Source organism: Megascapheus bottae, chromosome 20, assembly GCF_031878675.1.
Source record: "Megascapheus bottae isolate mThoBot1 chromosome 20, mThoBot2.hap1, whole genome shotgun sequence".
Taxonomy (NCBI): domain Eukaryota; kingdom Metazoa; phylum Chordata; class Mammalia; order Rodentia; family Geomyidae; genus Megascapheus; species Megascapheus bottae.
In genome coordinates, this window is record NC_143528.1 from 10,371,400 (window position 1) to 10,392,396 (window position 20,997).

General features: G+C 36.4%; 1 protein-coding gene across 1 annotated transcript in view; it reads right to left on the reverse strand.

The window, feature by feature from the left end:
- The window catches only part of Wrn (WRN RecQ like helicase), a 106,899-nt gene that overhangs the window by 59,088 nt on the left and 26,814 nt on the right, over positions 1-20,997 (reverse strand). Inside the window, exons 10-14 of the mRNA XM_090353947.1 lie at positions 14,521-14,635; positions 8,287-8,704; positions 5,372-5,452; positions 2,217-2,421; positions 642-717 (exon numbers count right to left, since the gene is read on the reverse strand). Coding sequence (XP_090210073.1) covers positions 642-717; positions 2,217-2,421; positions 5,372-5,452; positions 8,287-8,704; positions 14,521-14,635 — 895 coding nt within the window. The remainder of the gene's footprint in view (positions 1-641; positions 718-2,216; positions 2,422-5,371; positions 5,453-8,286; positions 8,705-14,520; positions 14,636-20,997) is intronic.

The window sequence follows — 20,997 nt, forward strand, 5'->3', positions numbered from 1 at the left end:
TCTGCAATCCTTCTCACGATTATCTACTCTGGAGACCAAGACCCAAAGGATTGTGATTCCAGGGGAGCCCAGGCAAAAAAGTTCTAGAAATTCCATCTCCAAAATAAGCTGCAAAAAATGGGCTGTAGGTATTAATTCAAGTTAAGAACCCTTGTCAAGCAATTAAATTGAACAAGGTCGAGGCCCTGAATCCAAACTAGTTTAAAAAAATTTTTTTTAATTAACTTTATAAAAAAGAACAAATACAAACAAAACGAGGCTGGAGACATGGCTCAATTGGTAAAGTGCCTGGTTAGGAACTACAAGGAGCTAACTAAGTTCAATCACCAGTAACTCCAAAAGAAAAAATTCATTTATAAATGTATTTAGGTTCTATACAGAACCACTCAGTTAAAGGAAAATCATCCTTCTTTGCTGTATTACAAAAAATAGTTTGCAGAAATTATTTATGGAAATATTATTCTGAACCAGTTTTAAAATCAGTAACAGGAATTACATTGTGATATATACTTCAATAATGCAGTTGTTTGTACCTATCCTTTAAATAAATGAACTGTTAACTTTCTTAATCTGTTTGAAGATATCACTAAGTATATACTTAAAATTAGTTAACTAAGTTAACTAATTAAGATTATACTCACGGTTTAAAACTGCAATGGCCAAAATAAGTCTTGAGGCAAATAATCTGCTTTGCTTTGGGTTCTGGCAACAAATTATCTTAAAAATAAAATACAACAGGCATTTATGTTCTTATAGAAACGCTCTAGATAGGAAGATAAGTTCATTTCACTAGTTTCTTTTAAAAAACAGAGTTAGGTACCAGAGGTTAGTATTTGCTTTCACTGCAGTTAATTTGTTCCTCTACATATTAGGCATGATTCCAGCTTAATGCTGTGATTACTAACTGAAATAGGAGAACATTATGATGGTCATACTTAACCAACACTGTAAAAACCTCTATTTTAGAAAAGGCTACACTTCTAAACTCTACCATCTATACTAAACAGTAGCAAAACAAAAAAGAGCACTTCAAACTTTATAACATAACCAACTTTCAATTATTAATAGTATTTACTGACACAAATAGTTTTGTAGATAAAATATTTTAGCTATCTAAAACTAAATATACTTACCTAAATAGTTTCATTTTAGTACGTACTTAGTTAAACTTAGCTACCTAAATGCAACCAAACTGAATTTGCACAGCATATTTGCTCTACACAATGACTATCACACTGTCCAGCCTTAGGTTGAAAGACTAGTAAGTAGCCAAAACAGGACAAAACAAGAATCAGGATAATTTATCACTAGACAAAGGAAGGTTAAACATGGGCATTTATGTTCTTGGTCATAATGACTACAGACAGAAAAACAGATGTAGACAAACTATGCCTGTATTTTAGTTCAGGAAAACATTCTATCAGTATATTCATATAAACCTTTTACAAACGTTATCAATTGGGAATACTATGTCAATGAAGTAAAAATCTAGTGAGAGTTCTATTTCATGAGAAGACCCCATAACTTGCCATAATAGATGACTACTTACATTTAAATAGAAAGTTGATTTAATATTCATTAAAATAATATTGTGTTTATTTCCTGTGCTGATAATGGTGTTTGAGCTCAAGGTCTGGGTGCTGTCTCTGAGCTTTTTTTGCCCAAGGCTAGCACTTGAGCCACAGCTCCACTTGCAAAGTTTTACTGGTTAATTGGATTTAGAGTATCACGGGCTTTGCTGCCTAGCTGGCTTCCAATTACAATCTTCAGATCTCAGCCTCCTAAGGAGTCATGGCTACTTACCAGTGTGAGCCACAGGGGCCCAACCTGTGCTGCTTCTTTACCTCATAAGCTTCTAAAGAGGAAATCTCTGTATCTACCTCCGTCATTTACAATGGATTTCAGTATAAGTAAATAATAAATTGTTCCATTACTTTCATTAAGACACAAAATATACACACTTCAAGATAAAAATTTACACATCACCATATTCACTTAACAAAAGAACATCTAATCACTTATTATTATATATAATTAGGTTGAGATACATGGTGAAAAGCAAGAAAGAATTTAATAAGTTGACACAAAAATACCTACCTTCCAAAATACCTTAATCCTAAATTAAAGTCAGTGGTAAGTGAAGTAACGGAATTGAGTAATTTCAAATCTAGTTCAGTGATTACCTCCTCCTCCTCCTTCTTCTCCTTCTCCTTCGCCTCCTTCTTCTTCTTCTTCTTCTTCTTCTTCTTCTTCTTCTTCTTCTTCTCCTTCTCCTTCTCCTTCTCCTTCTCTTTCTCCTTCTCCTTTTTCATTTTCATCTTCATTTTTATCTTCTTCAGGAGGAAAACTCAGATTCCTTTCCATTTTTAAACATGGAGAATGAACTGACTCTCCAGTGCCATTGCTTAAATCTTCTAAAGACTTAAAACATAAAAGATATTTTAAAAGCAGAACCACTGCTAGTATGATAGTATTTTCAAAAATCACAAAAGGAGCATTATTAACAAAGCCTACAATTTGTTCAGAGTTGGCAGATGTACCAGCAACTCTACAAAAGAAAATGTGTGTTCTTCTATAAATGTGCTCAAGAATAGCTTTCACAGCACAAGGCCACAGATGGAATTCTTCCAACAAAAACAAGGTTCTTTAATAGTGTACAATGAACTGGCCCAGAGGAAAGTGATCATAAGATTTACATTTGGATAACTTTCTCCCAAGAGATAAATGTGGATTCGAATGGTATATTTGTAGTGAGTTTCTCTACATCACATCATCCAGTCACTCTTCTTAAACAAGGAAAAAGCTTCAATTGAAAGCAAACGAGAAATATGCTTTAGAAATTGTCAAAAATAAGGGGCTGGAGTGTGGCCTAGTGGTAGAGTGCTTGCTTTGCATGCATAAGGACCCAGGTTTGATTTCTTGGTACCACATACATAAGGGGAAAAAAAAGCCAGAAGTGGTGCTGTGGCTCAAGTGGTAGGGTTTTAGCCTTGAGAAAGCCGAAGGACAGTGCTTAGGCCCTGCTCTGGTAAAAGAAAAAAAAAGAAAAGAAATTGCAAAAAATAAAAATAAGCTGGGCACTGGTGGCTCACAACTGTAATCCTAGCTACTCAGCCTTCTGAGATCTGAGGATAGCGATTCAAAGCCAGACTAGGCACTAAAGTCTGTGAGACTTTTCAAGGCCCATGACCAACAAAAAACAAAATAAAATAAAAATAAAAATAGGGCTGGGAGTTTTGCCTAGTGGTAGAGTGCTTGCCTAGCATGCACGAAGACCCGAGTTCGATTCCTCAGTATCACGCACTTAGAAAAAATGCCAGGAGTGGTGCTGAGGCTCAAGTGGTAGAGCTCTAGCCCTGAAAAAGTCCAAGGACATGGCTCAGGCCCTGAGCTCAAGCCCAGGACTGGCAAAAAATTAAAATTAAAAATTAAATTAAAAAAACACTATAGACCTGTTTTATTCCATAGATTAATATGTATCTATGACATACAAACCCTCAGCCTAATTTTAATTATGTTCTAAAATCTAAGTGCTAGTGATTGTATATAGATTCCCTTCTTGAATATTTGTTTGTTAAACACGTCATTTGAAATATGATGTAAAAATCAATATTAATAAATTCTTTAATAAAAATTTCCAGTATTACCTTAAAGAAAAACCAAAATCAAATAAATTTAAGAGAAAATACTACACATAATAGCAATTCTGACTTGACAGTATTCCCTAAAGATGAATTTCTAAAATTTTAGGATACTTCAAACTGTTTATAAATTTTTACTAATGACATGGAAGGATATTAAACTAACATGCTCATTCTTTTTTTTTTCTTTGGGTTAGTGGTGGGGCTTGAACTTTGGGGCCTTGGGCATTGTCCCTGAGCTCTGCAGCTGAAGGCTACCACCCTACCCCTTGAGCCACTTGCACCACTTTTGGTTTTCTAGTGGTTAGTTGGAGATAAGAGTCTCGTGATCTTTAGTGTTCCCGGCTCGATTTGAACCATGATCCTCAGATCTCAGCCTTCTGAGTAGCTAGGATTACAAGCGTGAGCCACCGCGCCCAGCTGCTCACTTTTCTTATAAAACCTTCCAATTCATATTTTGACATGAAGCGTTTATAAAGAAAGTATATTTACTTTAGGGGAAATGGTGATGCATTTTCTCATCTTTTTCTTAAAATTGACACATATTCGGAGACGTTGTAAAAATAGGATTCTCTAATACAAGCATCAATGAGGTTTAATCTATGAGGTTTAATAAATGTATGCACAAGTCCCCAAGTGTCCTATAAACGCTCCATTTACACAACATTAATCAGAAATCAGAGAGAATTGTTTCAGCTTATGTTCATTAAACACTTGACTGAATGTCAAGAATCTTTACTCAGCTCTAAGTAATCCCAAATGTTAACTCTGAGTTTCAAAGACATTAGAAAACCTTACCAACACTACATGGCTAATAAATGGAAAGATTTAAATCTACATCTTAATTCATAATCTACAATCTCAATAATAATGCACAAAAAAAGAATTAGTACTATTTTCAACTTTCATAGTAAAACACAATAATGTTGAACAACAAAGAAGCTATGTAGAATCAATATTAAAAAGCCATAGTAAGGAACTAGAGGTATGACTCAAGTGATAGAGCACGATTTATTTATGTCAGTCATGGGACCTGAACTCAAAGTCTGTCAGAGCAATGTCCCTATGCTCTTTTCCTCAAGGCTAGTACTCTATCACTTTGAGCCATGGTGCCACTTATGGTTTTCTGGCTGCTTCTAGGAGGTGAAAGTCTCACACACATTACTGCCTAGGCTGACTTTGAATGGCGACCCTCAGATCTCAGCATCCAGAGTAGCATTATAGGTTAAGAGAGGCACCAGCACCAAGATTTATAAGCAAAAAGGTCAAGTTGAGAGCACTAGGCCTTGAGCTCAAGCCCCAATATCAACAATAATAACAACAAAAAAACAAAATAAATGGTTACAAAGAAAATGAGAATATGCAAATAATAGATTATAAAAAATAAATGAGATCTTCCAAATAATATAATAATTACAGAAAAATTAAAAGTCACAGAAAAAAGAAAATTAAAAACTGGGAATGGTGGCGCTAGTGGGTTGGGAAATGTAGCACAAATGGCAGAGTGCTTGCTTAGCATGCTGTTTCACAAAAGATAATATATAGAATATGCTTTTAATATTAGCGTATTATTTCTATAACATAGACTAAATAAAGAGACGTAAACTAGAATCATTAACCCAAAAGTATCAATTACACTGTAGTGAGACCTGGTTGGAAATAAGCTAATATTTTAATTAAATGTCCTTTGGGAAGAACTTGAAATAATTTTTCTATCATTTTCAACATACCTTCAGCATCTCCATTTCTAAATCTTCATCACTTTCAATTATATATGATGAATCATGTTCATTATCGTTGACTGAAGAATGCTTTTTAAAAAAGTATTGCAAACATTAGTTTTCAGTATAATTGCTTCTATACCCTCATTTCTACAAAATAAAATATAATTTTATAACCTCTTTGCCACAAAATAAAGTACCTATATCCTAAAAATCTTTAGACATTTTCTTCTTCTTGGTATAAGGCACATTTACATGTTCATATCATAGGTACACAGAAAAAGGAGAGGAAGAGGAAAACATAGACACAGAATCAATGAGGATGAAAGTTTATAGACAGACAATTGGATAGACTTGAAATAAAATCATTACTGAAAATGAATAAACTAAGTGAAAGGTTTATCTATTGTTTGACAATAGCAAATTGTGTCTCCCAAACTTTTACACTATAGCAAGCAACCTTTTCAGAATGTAGTAAACCTTTATGCAAAATCAAGAACAATAATTGTGCTTTTATATCCATAGATTAAAAAAACAGAAAAAAGGATGGCTTGCAATATCTAATAAATCAGTGTTTTACAAAGAACACAATGTATTTGAAAAATGTCATAGGTTATTTGCTTAGTCTATTACTAGAATTTGGTTATGAAGACTCTGTAATATCTTGGTAATCACTAAGAAGCAAATGCTCTACAAAATAGGAATTCACAATGGATGCTAACCAAAGAAACAGAAGAAAAAAGCCCCTAAAATGCTTATTATTGAAATAAGAAGAAAAGGCCTTCATTAACATGCAAGATCTAATACTAAACAGATTTTTTAAAGATTTTTAACACAAAAGTTCTCATTTTTACATAGACTTAAAAGGAAATTATGCTATTATTCAAGAACAAAATAGCAAAAACTGGTATATGAAATCATAATGCTGTATTATATAAACATTCTTAAGAATTTTGTAGAAAATTAAGAAGCAACACAGCAGCAGAAGATGGTTTCTTTATTTTTTCATTATCTTTAGTTGAATAAAGAGGATTACAAAGATGGTGTTTCTTAAAAGGGGAACCTGAATCACAAATCATGGAGTAAAAATGCTTTTTATGGTGGTACTGGAGTTGGAACTCAGCTTTAGCAGGCTCCATACCACTGGAGCGACATGTGAAACCCTTTTGAGGTTTTCAATTGTTTGGGTATTTTAGTATCTTCAAATCAGGTCTCATGTTTTGCTAGATGGTGAGCCTCCCATTTACACATCCCATATAGTTGGGATAATAGGCACATACCATCACACTTAGCTATCTTGGTTGAAATGGGGTTTCTCAAATATTTTACAGGGACTGTCCTCAAACCCAATCTGCCTCCTTAGTGGGTGAAATTATAGATGTAAGATTATTTTAGTACAATTTTAAAGCAAAATGCACTCACAAATTCAATAAAAATGATTACTAAAATAGTACAAATAGAGAATTTCTCCAAAACTCAAAACTTTTTCTTCCAAAAATCTGAGAAATATTTTTTTTTCTTTGCCAGTTCTGGGGCATGAGTTTTTGTTGCTCACCCACCCAGTACTGGGGATTGAACTCAGGGTCTAAGCACTGTCCCTGAGCTTTCTGACTCAAGGACAGCACTCCACCACTTCTTGTTTTTTAAGAGTTAACAGGAGATAAGAGCCTCACAGCTGGGTGTTCCTGGCTCACTCCCCTAATACTAACTACTCAGGAGGCTGAGATCTGAGGATTGCAGTTCAAAGCTAGCCTGGGCATAAAAGTCCATGAGACTCTTATCTCAAATTAACGACCAGCAAACCACAAGTGGTATTGTGGCTCAAGTGATAGAGTACTAGCCTTGAGCTGAAGAGCTCAGGGATACGCCCAGACCCAGCATTCAAGCCCCAGGAACAACAAAAAAATCTCACAGACTTTTCTGCCCTGGCTGGCTTCTAACTGTGATCCTCAGATCAAACTCTCTGACTAGGGTAACAAGTATGAGCCACTGGGGCAGGGCAAAAATGGCCATCTTAAGTCATTAGTATGCTAATGAAAAATTAAGAAAAAAGAAGTCTTTCTAGATGACAGTAAGAAAAAAAAACTGTTAATTTAAAAAAGGTTTTATCCAAGCCCTAAATTCAAGCCCTGGGACCAGCACCCAAAAATGGTTTTAGCCAGGTTAAGTGGCTCAACCCTATAATCCTAGATAACTTGGAGGAACAGATTAAGGCCAGTTTGGGAAGGGGGGTGGAGAGTTTACAGCCAGGGACCACTGGCTCACACCTGTAATCCTAGCCAGCTGGGAGGATGAAAATGGAAGAACTGAGGTGAGTGATGAGCTGGAGCAGAAAAGTTCACAAGACCCACAGTGGCTTGTGCCTGTCATCCTGAACTACTTGCAAGATTGAGTTTAGATACTCCATCTCCACAAAGGAAAACTGAATGCAGTGGTGTGAACCAAGAGACAACTGAAATAAAAATGGGAACAGGAGCTCAGATGCATATCCTGAGGAAAAGCAAGACATTATCCTAAAAATAACCAGTGAATATAGGGCTACAGGCATGGTTCAGAAGTACTGGGCCAGCCTGGCTAATAAAAAGTACCGAGTTCAAAGCCTAGTATGCAACAAGAAGCATTCCGGTATTCATGAAAAACATTTCATACTCTTTGAAGAAATTAAAAATTACCTGCAGAAAGTCAGGTTTAGAAAAGCAAACAAACACAAAAAGAATCCATAAAAAGAAGCTTATCTATTAGGTAAAAGACATAGAAGACACTGATTATTTCTCATAAAGCCTACTGAAAATGTGCCCCTTTACAGAGGAAAGCCAGTCTTTTAAAAAAAAAAAAAAGTTGGAGTTTATATGGTTCCATGTTGATACCAATTGTTATAAACTATGTTAAATCAGAAAAAAAAGTAGTTCCACTTTATGCAATACCTCAGTGCACTGCTGAGAAATATCACTAAGAGTTTGTTTCTCATCCAACTGTTCCATAATTTGAAGTTCATACTCTGTAACATCTAATGACATTAGGCATGATCTTTCCATGTTTTCTTTCAACTTAACTTTGAATCCATCTTCCAACCCTACTTCTTGTTTCACTTTTAAAAGTACATCATTTCCACCTTGTTTAACTAAATTATCCAGTGATGTGTTGCGTGTCTCATCTTTATCTTCAGTAAGAATTTTATTTTCTCTAGTTTCCTTTTGCTGTTGTCTACCAACAGATAAATCCTCCAATGACAAATTAAAATGACTACTGGACCTCACTTCAGTGCTGGTTTTTGTAGGACCAAATAGAATTGTCCTCAGTGTATACAAACTTTCTGAAATATTCTTCAATAAAACAGGAACCCTTAAAAAAAATAAGAAAGATTATTCAACTTCAATTGCATTAACTCAGGACAAGTTTTAAAGCTTTTTCCTATATAAAATTTTCTAAAGTGAGTTCTACTTAAAGGACCATATGATATAAGGTAGATCTTCATTCCCTAATTTCTATCTATATTCTTAGCTGGTAGGCTTCTAGTACAGCATTCAACAGCTGATTTATCTGCTCATTAAGACTTGACAATGTCTGGTTCCAAATCTGTTTTTGCCAACTATACCTTTGTATTGGTTATTAATATAGTTTAATGGGAATTAAATCAATGATTCATAAAAAAGAAAAACTCATTAAATTCTAGGTCAAACATAAGAAGAAAACCTAACGTATTTCTTTAAAAAAATGTATTTAGTTAACCACATTCAAAATAACTGCAAAAGTCTAGAAGAAAAGTGAAAATTTCAAGGAATCTACACTGACATTACTTGAATATTTTGAATTTCATTCCATCTTAACAAAAATGGAACTTGAAATCATGGGTGACACATTTCAGCTTTTTGATTTTATCTCTTTTCAACTTACTAATCAATCAAAAATTTAATATATGATTCTTAATGCTAGTTTTAATCCTATTTTAGATCTTCAAAATCTCAAAACCTGAACTCCCATTTTTTTTAAACAAAAAGGCAGCTTCCTATTTATTAGATAAGTATAAGAGTGAGAATATGGATAAGATGTATACCCACAGATAGGAACTGAATTTAACACAACTGTAGTTGCTAATGTATATAACGATTTTAACTTTTAAAAACTTTCAATAGGGCCAGGAGTTTGGCCTAGTGGTAGAGTGCTTGCCTGGCATGCACGAAGACCCAGGTTCGATTCCTTGGTACCATGTACTAGAAAAAAGCCGGGAGTGGTGCTGAGGCTCAATTGGTAGAGCTCTAGCCTTGAGAAAGTCCAAGGACAGTGCTCAGGCCCTGAGCTCAAGCCCAGGACTGGCAAAAAAAAAAAAAAAAAACAACTTTCAATGGATATACTATCACCAAACATTATTAACTGAAATGGAAAACCACTGTTTGGATAAGGCACATCATCTGTTTATTGCCTGTGGATTTCACTAACTTAATTTTTAGGTACTTCCTAAAAGCACAAATGAGGAAGAGTAAGGAAATACATGGTAACAAAAAGTATCTTGAGGGGTAAATCTAGGCAAAGAGTGCTTGCGAAAGCCCTGGGTTTGGTTCTTTGGTAACACATACACAGAAAAAGTCAGAAGTGGAGATGTGGCTCAAGTGGTAGAGCGCTAGCCTTGAGAAGGCCCAAGGAAAGTACTCAGGCCCTGAGTTCAAAATCCTGGATTGGCCAAAAAACAAAAAAAATGTATCTTGAGCAGAAAAACAAGTTTTACTATATAATATTTTATAGGTCTTTTGATTTTCAGCATTTGAAATGAATATTTTATAAAATCTGACAAGCCTTTTAAAGTTTTGTATTTAACAATTAAAAAAAAAATTATTCTTGGCCGGGAGTTTGGCCTAGTGGTAGAGTGCTTGCCTAGCATGCACGAAGACCCAGGTTCGATTCCTTGGTACCACATGCATAGAAAAAAGCTGGAAGTGGAGCTAAGGCTCAAGTGGTAGAGCTCTAACCTTGAGAAAGTCCAAGGACAGTGCTCAGACCCTGAGCTAAAGCCCAGGACTGGCAAAAAAAATAAAAAATAAAAAATAAATTGTTCTTTCAAGGAATAAACCAACAAATTGCTGAGCTACTTCAGCACTAAAATTTGCACCATTAATAATAGCACTCAAAGTTGAACTGAAGCTGAAGTTAGCAGTCTGCATTAATCAGTAGCACAAAATCAAGAACAAAATTAAATCCCATGTCTAAAAACACAATTTTAACATCCCCATCCTTTCTATATCTTTTATGTTTTTAGATGAAGAAATGTCTCTATATAGCCCAAAATAGCGTCAGACTTGAGACCCTTCTAAACTCATCCTCCCTCATATAGTGTACCAGTACTATAAGTCTTACAAAAATTTACTTATACAAAGCACTACTTATAAGAACTATATGTAATAATGCTGTAGAAAAGTACATGATACCATTTAATTGCTAAATAACTAGGGAATGCTATAACATTTAAACATCAGAGTACGTTATGTTAATCTAAGATGATTGTTTAACAAATACTAAAGGTTGCCCTGTCCTCTTCAATAAGGAACTATGTGCTTTTACTCTCATAGAGTAGCTATTACACATATATGTTGGTTCAACAGTCAGCAGAATGTCAAGTACATAACAGTATGATAATCAAATCAATGATGAATACTAAAAGATAGTTCAATAAGTAATAAAATGTTTCCATCAAAAAAATAGACAGAAAAAAAACTTCAAACTGCTCTTATTTGAAAAATCCAGGCCGGGAGTTTAGCCTAATGGTAGAGTGCTTGCCTAGCATACATGAGGACTCAGGTTCGATTTCCCAGTACCACATATATAGAAAAAAGCCAGAAATGGTGCTGTGGCTCAAGTAGCAGAGCTCTAACCTTGAGTTCAAGGCCCAAGACTGGTAAAAAAAAAAAAAAAAAATCCTTGGTCCTTGGTTCTAGCTCTTATAGTTTTGTGCCCTTCTGATAAGAAATTATAACTTCCAGTCATCATCATGTGCACATGCATATCATTTTCATTCAAACTAGACATATAGACAAACTATAAATATAAAAAAGTTACTTTAAATATCTTCTTATACAATCCACTGGAAATGAAGAAAATGGGCATAAAAACAATGCATGCTTATTTTAGGTAATTTGACAGTTATGATCTTATTTTGTTACCTCCTAGTTCTGAGTAATAATCTAAATAAATCAGTTTTCACTCTATGTGTACTAGTACAAAAAGAAAAAAAGAAGAGCTGGGCAATGGTGACCAGTGCCCTCTAATTCTACCACCTGAGGAGACTGAGATCTGAGGACTGGTATTTGAAGACAGCACAGTGATCATTAACTCCAAATAAGCAGACAAAAGCTAGAAACAGAGCTGTTGTTCAAGTGGTACAGTGCCAACTGTGGCAAGGAAAGTGAAGCAAAAACAAGAGGTCCTGAATTCAAGCCCTCAGGACCAATTTTAGTTGATGTTATAAAGTAAAATATAAGGTATATTTAATATATACAAAGTAGCTATATTTACAAAATTTAGATAGACAGGTAAAATTATATAAAATAGGCCTTTTCTAATTTCATTTCCTTTTCTATGGAACTAAGGATTAACCTCAGGGCCTCACTCTTGCTCTATCACTGAAGTAATGTCTCCAGCTTTATACCACATTTATTTTTTCTATATCACATTGAAATAAATGTGAAATTACTAAAGCTTGAACTCAAAGCTTCAAGCTCTTACATAGCTTTTCACTCAAGGCTGGAACTCTTATCCACTTAAGAGACACCACCACTTCCAGCCTTTTTCTGGATAAGGGAATGTCAGTTTTATCTGCACAGGCTGGCTTCAGATCTCAAATCTCCTGAATATATAGACACTAGTGCCTGGCCATATATCACAAATCGTATCCAAAAGAGAATGCAATAGGAGGGCCGGGAGTTTGGCCTAGTGGTTAAAGTGCAGCATGCATGAAGACCGGGGTTCGATTCCTTGGTACCACATACATACAAAAAAGCCAGAAGTGGTGCTGAGGCTCAAGTGGTAGAGCTCTAGCCTTGAGGAAAGTCCAAGGGCAGTGCTCAGGCCCTGATCTCAAGCCCAGGACTGGCAAAAAAAAAAAAAAAAGAGAGAGAATGCAATAGGAGTAAGCTTCCTCAGAGTAAAAATTCCGATTAGCAGTCAGGCACAATGGCTCACGCCTATAATCCTAGCTACTCAGGATCTGAGGATCAAGGTTCAAAGCCAGTATGGGCACAAAAGTACCTGAGACTCTTATCTCCAATTAACCTCTATAAAATGGGAAGTGGGGCTTGGCTCAAGGGTAGAGTGGTAGCCTTGAGCTGAAGAGCTCAGGGACAGTGCCCAGGCCCAGGGGTAGGGCAGTAGCCTAGAACAGCGCCCAGGCCAAGGTCAAACCCCATGAGCCCCCCGCAAAAAATTCCAATGAGCTGCCTCACATTTCTACAAAATTACTTAACTAATTACAATTCTACACTATTTGAAAACATTCCTATTTTAAGAGATTTTTAACAAAAGTATCAAATAGTAATTAATATCACAGCAAGGTCTAGTTCCAAAGTAAGTTACCTATATGGCATCTTTGGTTCAAGGTCTACATATTTCATAGCTGTAGCTATGAAAGTCTTAAGTGTGTTATCCAGTGCTTTTGCTTTTTTTTAAACTTTCCTTTTTTTGTTATTATCAGGATAATGTATAGTGGGGTTACAGTTACATTAGTGAAGTAATAGGTGCCTTACTTCTCTCACATTGATACTGCTTCTCATGTTCCCCCTTCCCCAAATCATCTTGTTTTCCTGACTTCCCTTCCCTACTTCAAATAAACAAACATATATACAATACACCAGATTAAATCTCTAAGGTTTGAGTACTGTATTATAGTATTTACTGTAGTAAATAACCTTATTAACCAGCTAAGATTCTTAAGACAATTAGATAACCAAAAAAATGAAGCTTTTAAATATGAAGATTGTCTTCCTTTTTAAATTTTAAGTTATCAAACTACAACTACATCTTGAATATTTTTCATTCCTGTGTGCCAGTCCTGCAACTTGATCTCAGAGTCTAGGAGCTGTCCCAGAACTCTTTGTACTCAAAGATACCGCTGTACCTCTTGAACCATAGCTCCACTTCAGGCTTGTTTGATAGTTAAATAACAATCTCATGGATTTTCCTGCTGGGCTAGTTGTTTTGTTTTTTTGTTTTTTGTTTTTTTCCCCAGTCCTGGGGCTGGAACTCAGGGCCTAGGTACTGTCCTTGGAGACTCTGCTCAAGGCTAACTCTCTGTGATTTGAGCCACAGCGCCACTTCCAGCTTTTTCTGTGTATGTGATACCAAGGAACTGAACCCTGGGCTTTGTGCACGTTAGGGGAGCACTCTACCACTTGGTTATGCTCCCAGGCCCCTGGGTTAGCTTTGAATGACAATTCTCAGATCTCAGCCTTATGAGTGACAAGGATTACAGGCATGAGCCACCAGTATCCACCTTTAAGTGTTTTCATTAATATCTGCTTATTTTGCCTTGATACAAATTACAATATATATTTTCAAAAATACCAGTTTCATATCCTATAAAATTAAAAAAATTGAAGGGAGGGAGCAAGGTTTGGGTTGGAAAGTATCAGGGAGAATGATAAAAGGGGTAACATCAATCAAGATGCAGTGTATTCATAAACTGATTTGTTGAATGGTAACTCCTTTGTACAACTAACTACCTAAAGACAATAAGATATAATCTAAATATACACACATATATATATGCATGTACATATGTGTGTATATATGCTTGTATGTATATATATATATAATTTCATCAGACATGGTAACACATCTGTAACCCTAGAAAATGGGCAAAAATACAATATTACATCTGAAAAACAAACTAAAAGCAAAGGACTAAGGCATGGCCCAAAGGGTAAGTCAATGCTCCAATTTCACTCCCTAGCACCATCCCACAAAAAAATAAATACTATAAAATAGACCAAAAAACCAAAAGGTTTAGAATTTGGATATGCAATTTTAACTGGAAAGGTATTTTTCAAGCTTATTCACCAGTTTGTGTATATGTATTAAAGCAAATTTATGAGCATCTACCCTGAGGACGAGTCAACTCTTCATGTACTAGAATAAAAGAACTGTAAAAAAGAAAATAAAACATAATATTTAACCTCTCTGCATTTTCTAATTCTCTGCAAGTGTCAGGAAAATGATTAGCCAGATCCATCACTTCTTCAGAGATTAAAGTCAACTGTTTCTTCATTTCAACAGGTAGGATTCTGTCCTCTGGAGGGGAGTGGGAAAATCAGTATTAATTTTCAATCTACAAAAGAGATTTTTTTTCAGCCATTTCACTGAATAGTATTATAGCTCAGATTCTCATTTCTTTCCTTAAATGAATTTTTAAGTTTCTTTATTTAATCCCCAAACCAATTTTTCTGCTTATATTTTAGAAAAACTTATGCATGGTATATTCATATATTAAAACCCAGTTGTAATTGACCAAGGCAATAGAGAAATGAAAATCTAACCCTTTATGTCTTTATTACCTCAAACCAATACAAATGCAAGGTATTACTTAAACTATTTTGGTACATAAAATCTTACCAACAGTTACTCCTCATTGTCCTCATAAAAGGAAAAATAAAATATAAGTCTTTCTAATCAAACTATCTTCTAAATTCTCAATTTTATTTCAGCTGATACATGTTCTATCAATAGTACAAAAACCTGCTCTCCTTTCCCAACCCTTTAAATTTCTTCATCATTTCTCTTATTCAAAATGATTAGTTCCTTTGAAGACACAGGACCATAAAATATTTTCTTTTTCCTGGTTCTTAATTATCTCAAAATTATTTTACCATACTGAAGACTTTAGAGCCCAATTTACTTATGGCCCTCCATTGCTCCTGTTTTTCTCCCTAGTAATTTTCAAATAAGATGCTAAAACTAACTCTGCCCTTTGTTTCTTGTCCTCTTCCAATTCAAACCATCTTTTCCTCACCTAAGTCATTCATTCCCACCATCATACCCTTAACACTGTAACTGCCAAATAAAACCACTTTCAAATTTCAATTAAAAGTAATCTACATTCTAAGTACACTCATACTTCTCACTTAACTTGAATAACAATCTCAAATATAACTCCTCAGTTCTATTAATCCTATAGCTCATACTTTCCCATAAGACATCCATATCATACTTTTACCACTCTTTGAGCCTCCAATAACAGTGAAGCAACAGCTTCACCACCAATTCACGCAGAAAACAGGAATTATAAAAGAATTATAATTTCTCCCTTTATTGCAATCTGCTAAACTGTATTTACATCTCCCCATTTACAGCAAAATTCCAAGAATTTCCCATACATACGGCCTCAATTTCCTTCTAAATCAACTATGCTTGTCACCTACCACAAGCGCAGCAGGTTCTTGGCATCATCAGATAAGGAAGGAAAGAAGGGAGGAAGGGAGGGAGGGAAAAGAAGGAAGAACTCACAGGCAGACACACCGAGGAGTTTTAACAAACCAAGGTTTATTGAAGCAAAAATCAAAGTACACTCTCAAGACAGATGCGTAAAGACCACCACACAAAGATTTGAAGTATATCTGGCTCTCAGAATGGGGAAACCAGAAGTGTGAATTTTATGTACATAATTAGAGGGTCTTCCTAAAAAGACAAAGGGCTTTTCCAGAATTTGGAGGACCAGCAGTAGCTTTACCTAACAGTATCCTCAGACTAAGGCTGGTAATTTGAAGAGAAGTACATGTATCAAACAGCAACTTCAATGAAATGGAGATAAGGCTCCTAAGTAACCTTTTTTCTCTAGGAATAGGAGAAATAACAACTGGAAACCATTAACTGTAGTATCAAAAAGTGGGTCAACCAAAGCTTCAGGATTTCATGTTAATCAAGATGTCTGGCAATATGTATCCAGAAATTTTACACCACCTGATCTATGTCCTTTCATTATTATTGTTGTTGTTGTAATTATAATAATGATGATGATGAAAACAATTATTATTCCCTTTCTATCTGCCAGTCCCCTCAAGGAACATGGACCCTTATAATCTTGTAAGGGAAGGAAGGTATGAAGGTCTCTTCTTCTATAGTTTCTTCATGCTGAAAATGGGTATGGACCCTACCTATGGAGTCCATTTTCCTTGCTAACTCACTGGGTGAAAGGAAGCCAGATAAAGAGTAAAAATGTCGAAAACTTAGTCTAAAAAAACTATGACTTGATGTGTGTTCCTCTGGAGAAAGTGGCTGAAATGCTTGAAAGACCATTAACTGCAAGTGGGGCCCTTTAAACCTGGAAAATATGGAAAAGGTTACGTACTTGAAAATGATAGGGCTAAACACCAATGCTAAGAATAGCAAAGGTATGGGTCCCAAGAGTGGAAAGAGCCATTAAGGCTGTTCAGAACAATCTTAGAAATGATCACCATCCCATAGAAACCTGTTCCTTTAGACAAGCCACTTGACCTATTACAGGTTTTATATTATCTCAGACCACACCTGATTGGATAACACAGAAAGAAACAAAGCATCATCCTGTGCTGTTGAGGTATGTCTGGGGCCTGTTGGATTGAAGACAATTCCTACTGATCTTCCAAAGTAAATAGAACCTCAGAAATGTCCTGGCTGCCAAAGATTAATTCCTTTTGAGAGATTATAATATACCATATCTGCTATTGAAATTGTTCCTGCCATGATCCAACTATTTTCTCTGAAGAAACTATGAATGGTATTAAATACACAGCTCTAGTGCGAAGTCTGGATAGCAAAAAAAGGAAAAAGAGAAGATACAAATCATCTGGGATCAAAGTAACAGGAGAAAAAGAACAGGTCCCTGACCATGGGAGTTGGAGGATTAGACACTGTTTCCACAGAGAAAATAAATCCACTAGTGACAGGGTAATTAAATATCAACCTTTATAATAAACAGCTTATTTCCCTCATTTCTCTGAAAAATGAAGAGAAACTGATCAATGGAATTTTAGGTGCTGGCTGCCATTCCTGTTAGAGAAGACAGGCATGGTTTTGTGGGAAGTGTGGCATTAGATCCTCCTACTAGTTTACAGGAAAGTGCCCACTGACAGGGATCCCAGAGCATTTGCTTTTTATCTTTTGACAATATGTGTATATCCCATGTGTCTCTTATGCTAATTTATGGAGCTATTCTCAACAGTAAGCCAGGTGAGGTCAGGTTCTCAGTAAATCTAATCTGATAAATACGTGTTTTAAGGTAGGTTTATCAGTCAGGCATATTAAGCCATCTCTTGTTTCAAGTTTGATGAATATTGCTTTTCTGTGAGGAAAAGGTACTTCAAGGCTGAGAAACATTTGGACAAGATCCACTGAACAGCACAACCAGGTCCAGAAGTATTCCACAGAGCTTGGGGAACCTTTAAATACTTCTATAAAATCTTAGCAGAATAGGGGGTTAGAAATAAGGTTGAGGTATTTGCAAATAAGTCAAGCTGGGTGTTTCTACCAATCCCCCACATACTGCTGGAAGTCTCTAGCCATTTTAGGAGGTGTTCTGGTATTAAGAGCTAGAGAGCTAGTAGGAGGTCCTCTGATTCCCCAGTAGGCAAAATAGGGCAACCAACATAAAGTATCACCAATAAGGTTTATCTTTAACCCTCATCATCGGAGCAGGACTTAGGGACAGTGGTCCACAATGAAAAAGCATTACTGAAAGGTAATTTACTGGATGGACAGGAATCAGATAGGCTTACCAAACATGTCCAGAATCCTCCCCTCCAATGTGGATGGTTGTAGAGGTGTATAGGGCCTTTGGCAACTTCAGTAAGACATGGCAGACAACTGCCTTAAGCGCTTGATCCCAACTCCCTTCAGGACTATGAGCAATCCTTCTTCCAGTGCGCCTTCAGTTTACAGATGGGGCATGGTGCATTTGGCAGCTGTCATCCTTGAGGACATTCTCTGCTCCAATGTCCTGGTTGCTGACAGTTATAGCAACCTCCTTTGCCTCCTGCCTTCTGGGGAACCCTAACTGGATAATCCAAAAATGTCAGGACTTCACGAAGATCAGCCAAAAACTGTGCTTGTCTTTCAATTTGTTTCCTTTCCCTATCTCGCCTCTTTTCCACTCTGTTGTTAAACACATAGAAAGCAATCTCGATCATTTTGTTGAGAGAGGCTAGATAGGTGTCAAATTCATTTTGAAGCTTTCTACGTATTATCAGGGGCTGACTGATAAATGAAATGTATCCCTAGGAGTATATGGAAAAGTTCAGACTCAGTGTCTGTGCTACTATGCTTTCTAAGAGCTGCTGCAAGTCTGCTCTTAAAGAGGGCAGTGTTTTCATCTGGTCCCTGAATTACACCTTTTATATTGTTATAATCAGCCTTTGCCTTGACATCTCTCCTCATGCCTTCCTGGAGACACTAGATCATTGTTAATAACTGTGTGCTCCCTCTTTGATTGGGCTCATAGTTCCAGAGGGGGTCAGAAATGGGTACTGCATATGCTCCGAAGGGAAATGTGCCATTACTGGCATGCTGCTCATCAGCAAATTGTTAGACAGCAACCCAAATATGCTGCTTTTCACCAGCAGAGCAACAGTGAGAAAAAAGTATGTCTAAATCCTTCCAGGTAAAATCAAAGGTGGAAAGCATATCCTGAAACTCCTGCATGAATCCACCTGGGTCCTCAGAAAAGTTACCTAGTCTGTCTTTACATTGTGTGAGGTACTTCACTGAAAAGTGCACATGGACTTTCACAGTTCTATTCCCTCCAACTGCTACCTCCAGAGGGGCATTCATTAAGGGGTTAGGAGAAAATTGTGCCAAAGGAGATAAGATGATCTCCTTAGACAAGGTTGAGTGTTTAAGTGAGGATTCATTTTCCCCTTTAGGGAATGAGTGATCCACCATTGGGACAAACTGGGGAATCAAAGCAGGATTTGGATATTTTCTAGGCAGGTTTAGATACTTTTCAACTGTACAAGCACAATAAATATTTGGTATAGATCTTAATTTCATAAAGATCTGGACATATGGAATCTCAGACCACTTCCCTTGTCTCCTACAAAAAGAATCAAGTTCGAAGCTAGTAGGAAAACTTAAGCTTCCATTTTCAGGCCAAGTTTTTTCATCCCCTAATATATACTGAGGCCAATCAACATTACAAAAATGGATTAGGGTTTTTTTTCAAGGGAGGCTGTAGAAAGATCTTTCCAGTAGTTGAGAATGCACCCCAGAGGGGAGTCAGTCGGAATTGATTTGTAACCTCCCATGGTCTGTAAAAGACAGAAAGAAAGAACAAAGGAAGGAAAGGAAAGAAGGAGGGAGGGCGGGAGGGAGGGAAGGAGGGAGAGAGGGAGGGAGGGAGGGAGGGAGGGAGGAAAAGGAAAATAAGAGGATTTACTGCTTCTTCTTGGACATAACTCTGAAGGCAATGGACGAAAGTTCTGTGTCATAAGGTCCCTTTTCTGCCTCATCTGTGTTGTAATGGGAGAAAAAAAAAACAGAGATGGCTCTTCTAACATTCTAGAGACTGTATCACAAACTAGCAATACTCAAGCTGTAAAAGTTTCTCAAGTCTTCCAGAGACAATTATTAACCCAGACAGTACAGGATAAAATCCACTACATTTACCATAATTACTGACCCAAAAACCTCATATGGCCCCAGAACCTTCACTGGAAGCTCATCTGTGACATCTGAAAACAAGCAGGGTCACTAGAGAAAGAATCTGACCATTAACAGCTCTGCTTCTGGTATTAAAATAGGCTTAGATCCCAGGAAATTTTAGTTATTCCAACTCCCACATTTTTGTACATGATAGCAAGAGATCAAGTGATACAGATAATCCCATGAGAGTATATCACTATTTACTGATTCTTCTAACAACAAATAAAATGGGGTATGCATGTCAACTATTATCCTACAGTTAAGTACCTTACTACTCCATAGCAAAAATAAGGTTTCTTCTATCATCATGGAAAAGAGTAGCAAAATATGTAGGATATCTTAAAGACTTGAAAATATTAAGAACTAAGGAACAATTGGAACTGACAAAAATTTTATAAGCTGCAAGGGTAGATGTTCATGACATTTCATGGTCTTATACCATTGCATGGAGACTTACAGATGAGCTTATCTGTGTGCCACTCATTCTGTCATAATGGCTTGAAACAGTGAGCATCTTGATATTTAATTGTTAGACCTGTGCCTGTAGTGTGTATCAGTTTGGTTTCAATCTCAGGAGAAAATGACTGGGCAAAGGGAAAGAGTAGGAAGAAATTTCAGTACTATAAACTGACAAAAGGAAACACTGGAAATTGGCCTACTAGATCCTTGGGGAGGCGATTACCTTGGTGAAAACTAGCAACTCCTCAAGTGGTTCTTGCCATTGTTCACAAAAGATGTCACCAGATCTGAGATCCAACAATTTGAGATCCCGCAAATACTTGGCCTTGCCAAAGAAAGAATCCAAGGGCAGATGTACAGGAGCTTTTTTGTTTTCTCTTTTTTTTTTCTTTTTTCGTGCCAGTCCTGGGGCTTGAACTCAAGGCCAGGGCACTATCCTTAGGCTTTCTCAAGGATAGCGCCCTACCACTTGAGCCATAGCACCACTTCCGGCTTTTTCCATGTATGTGGTACTGAGGAATCGA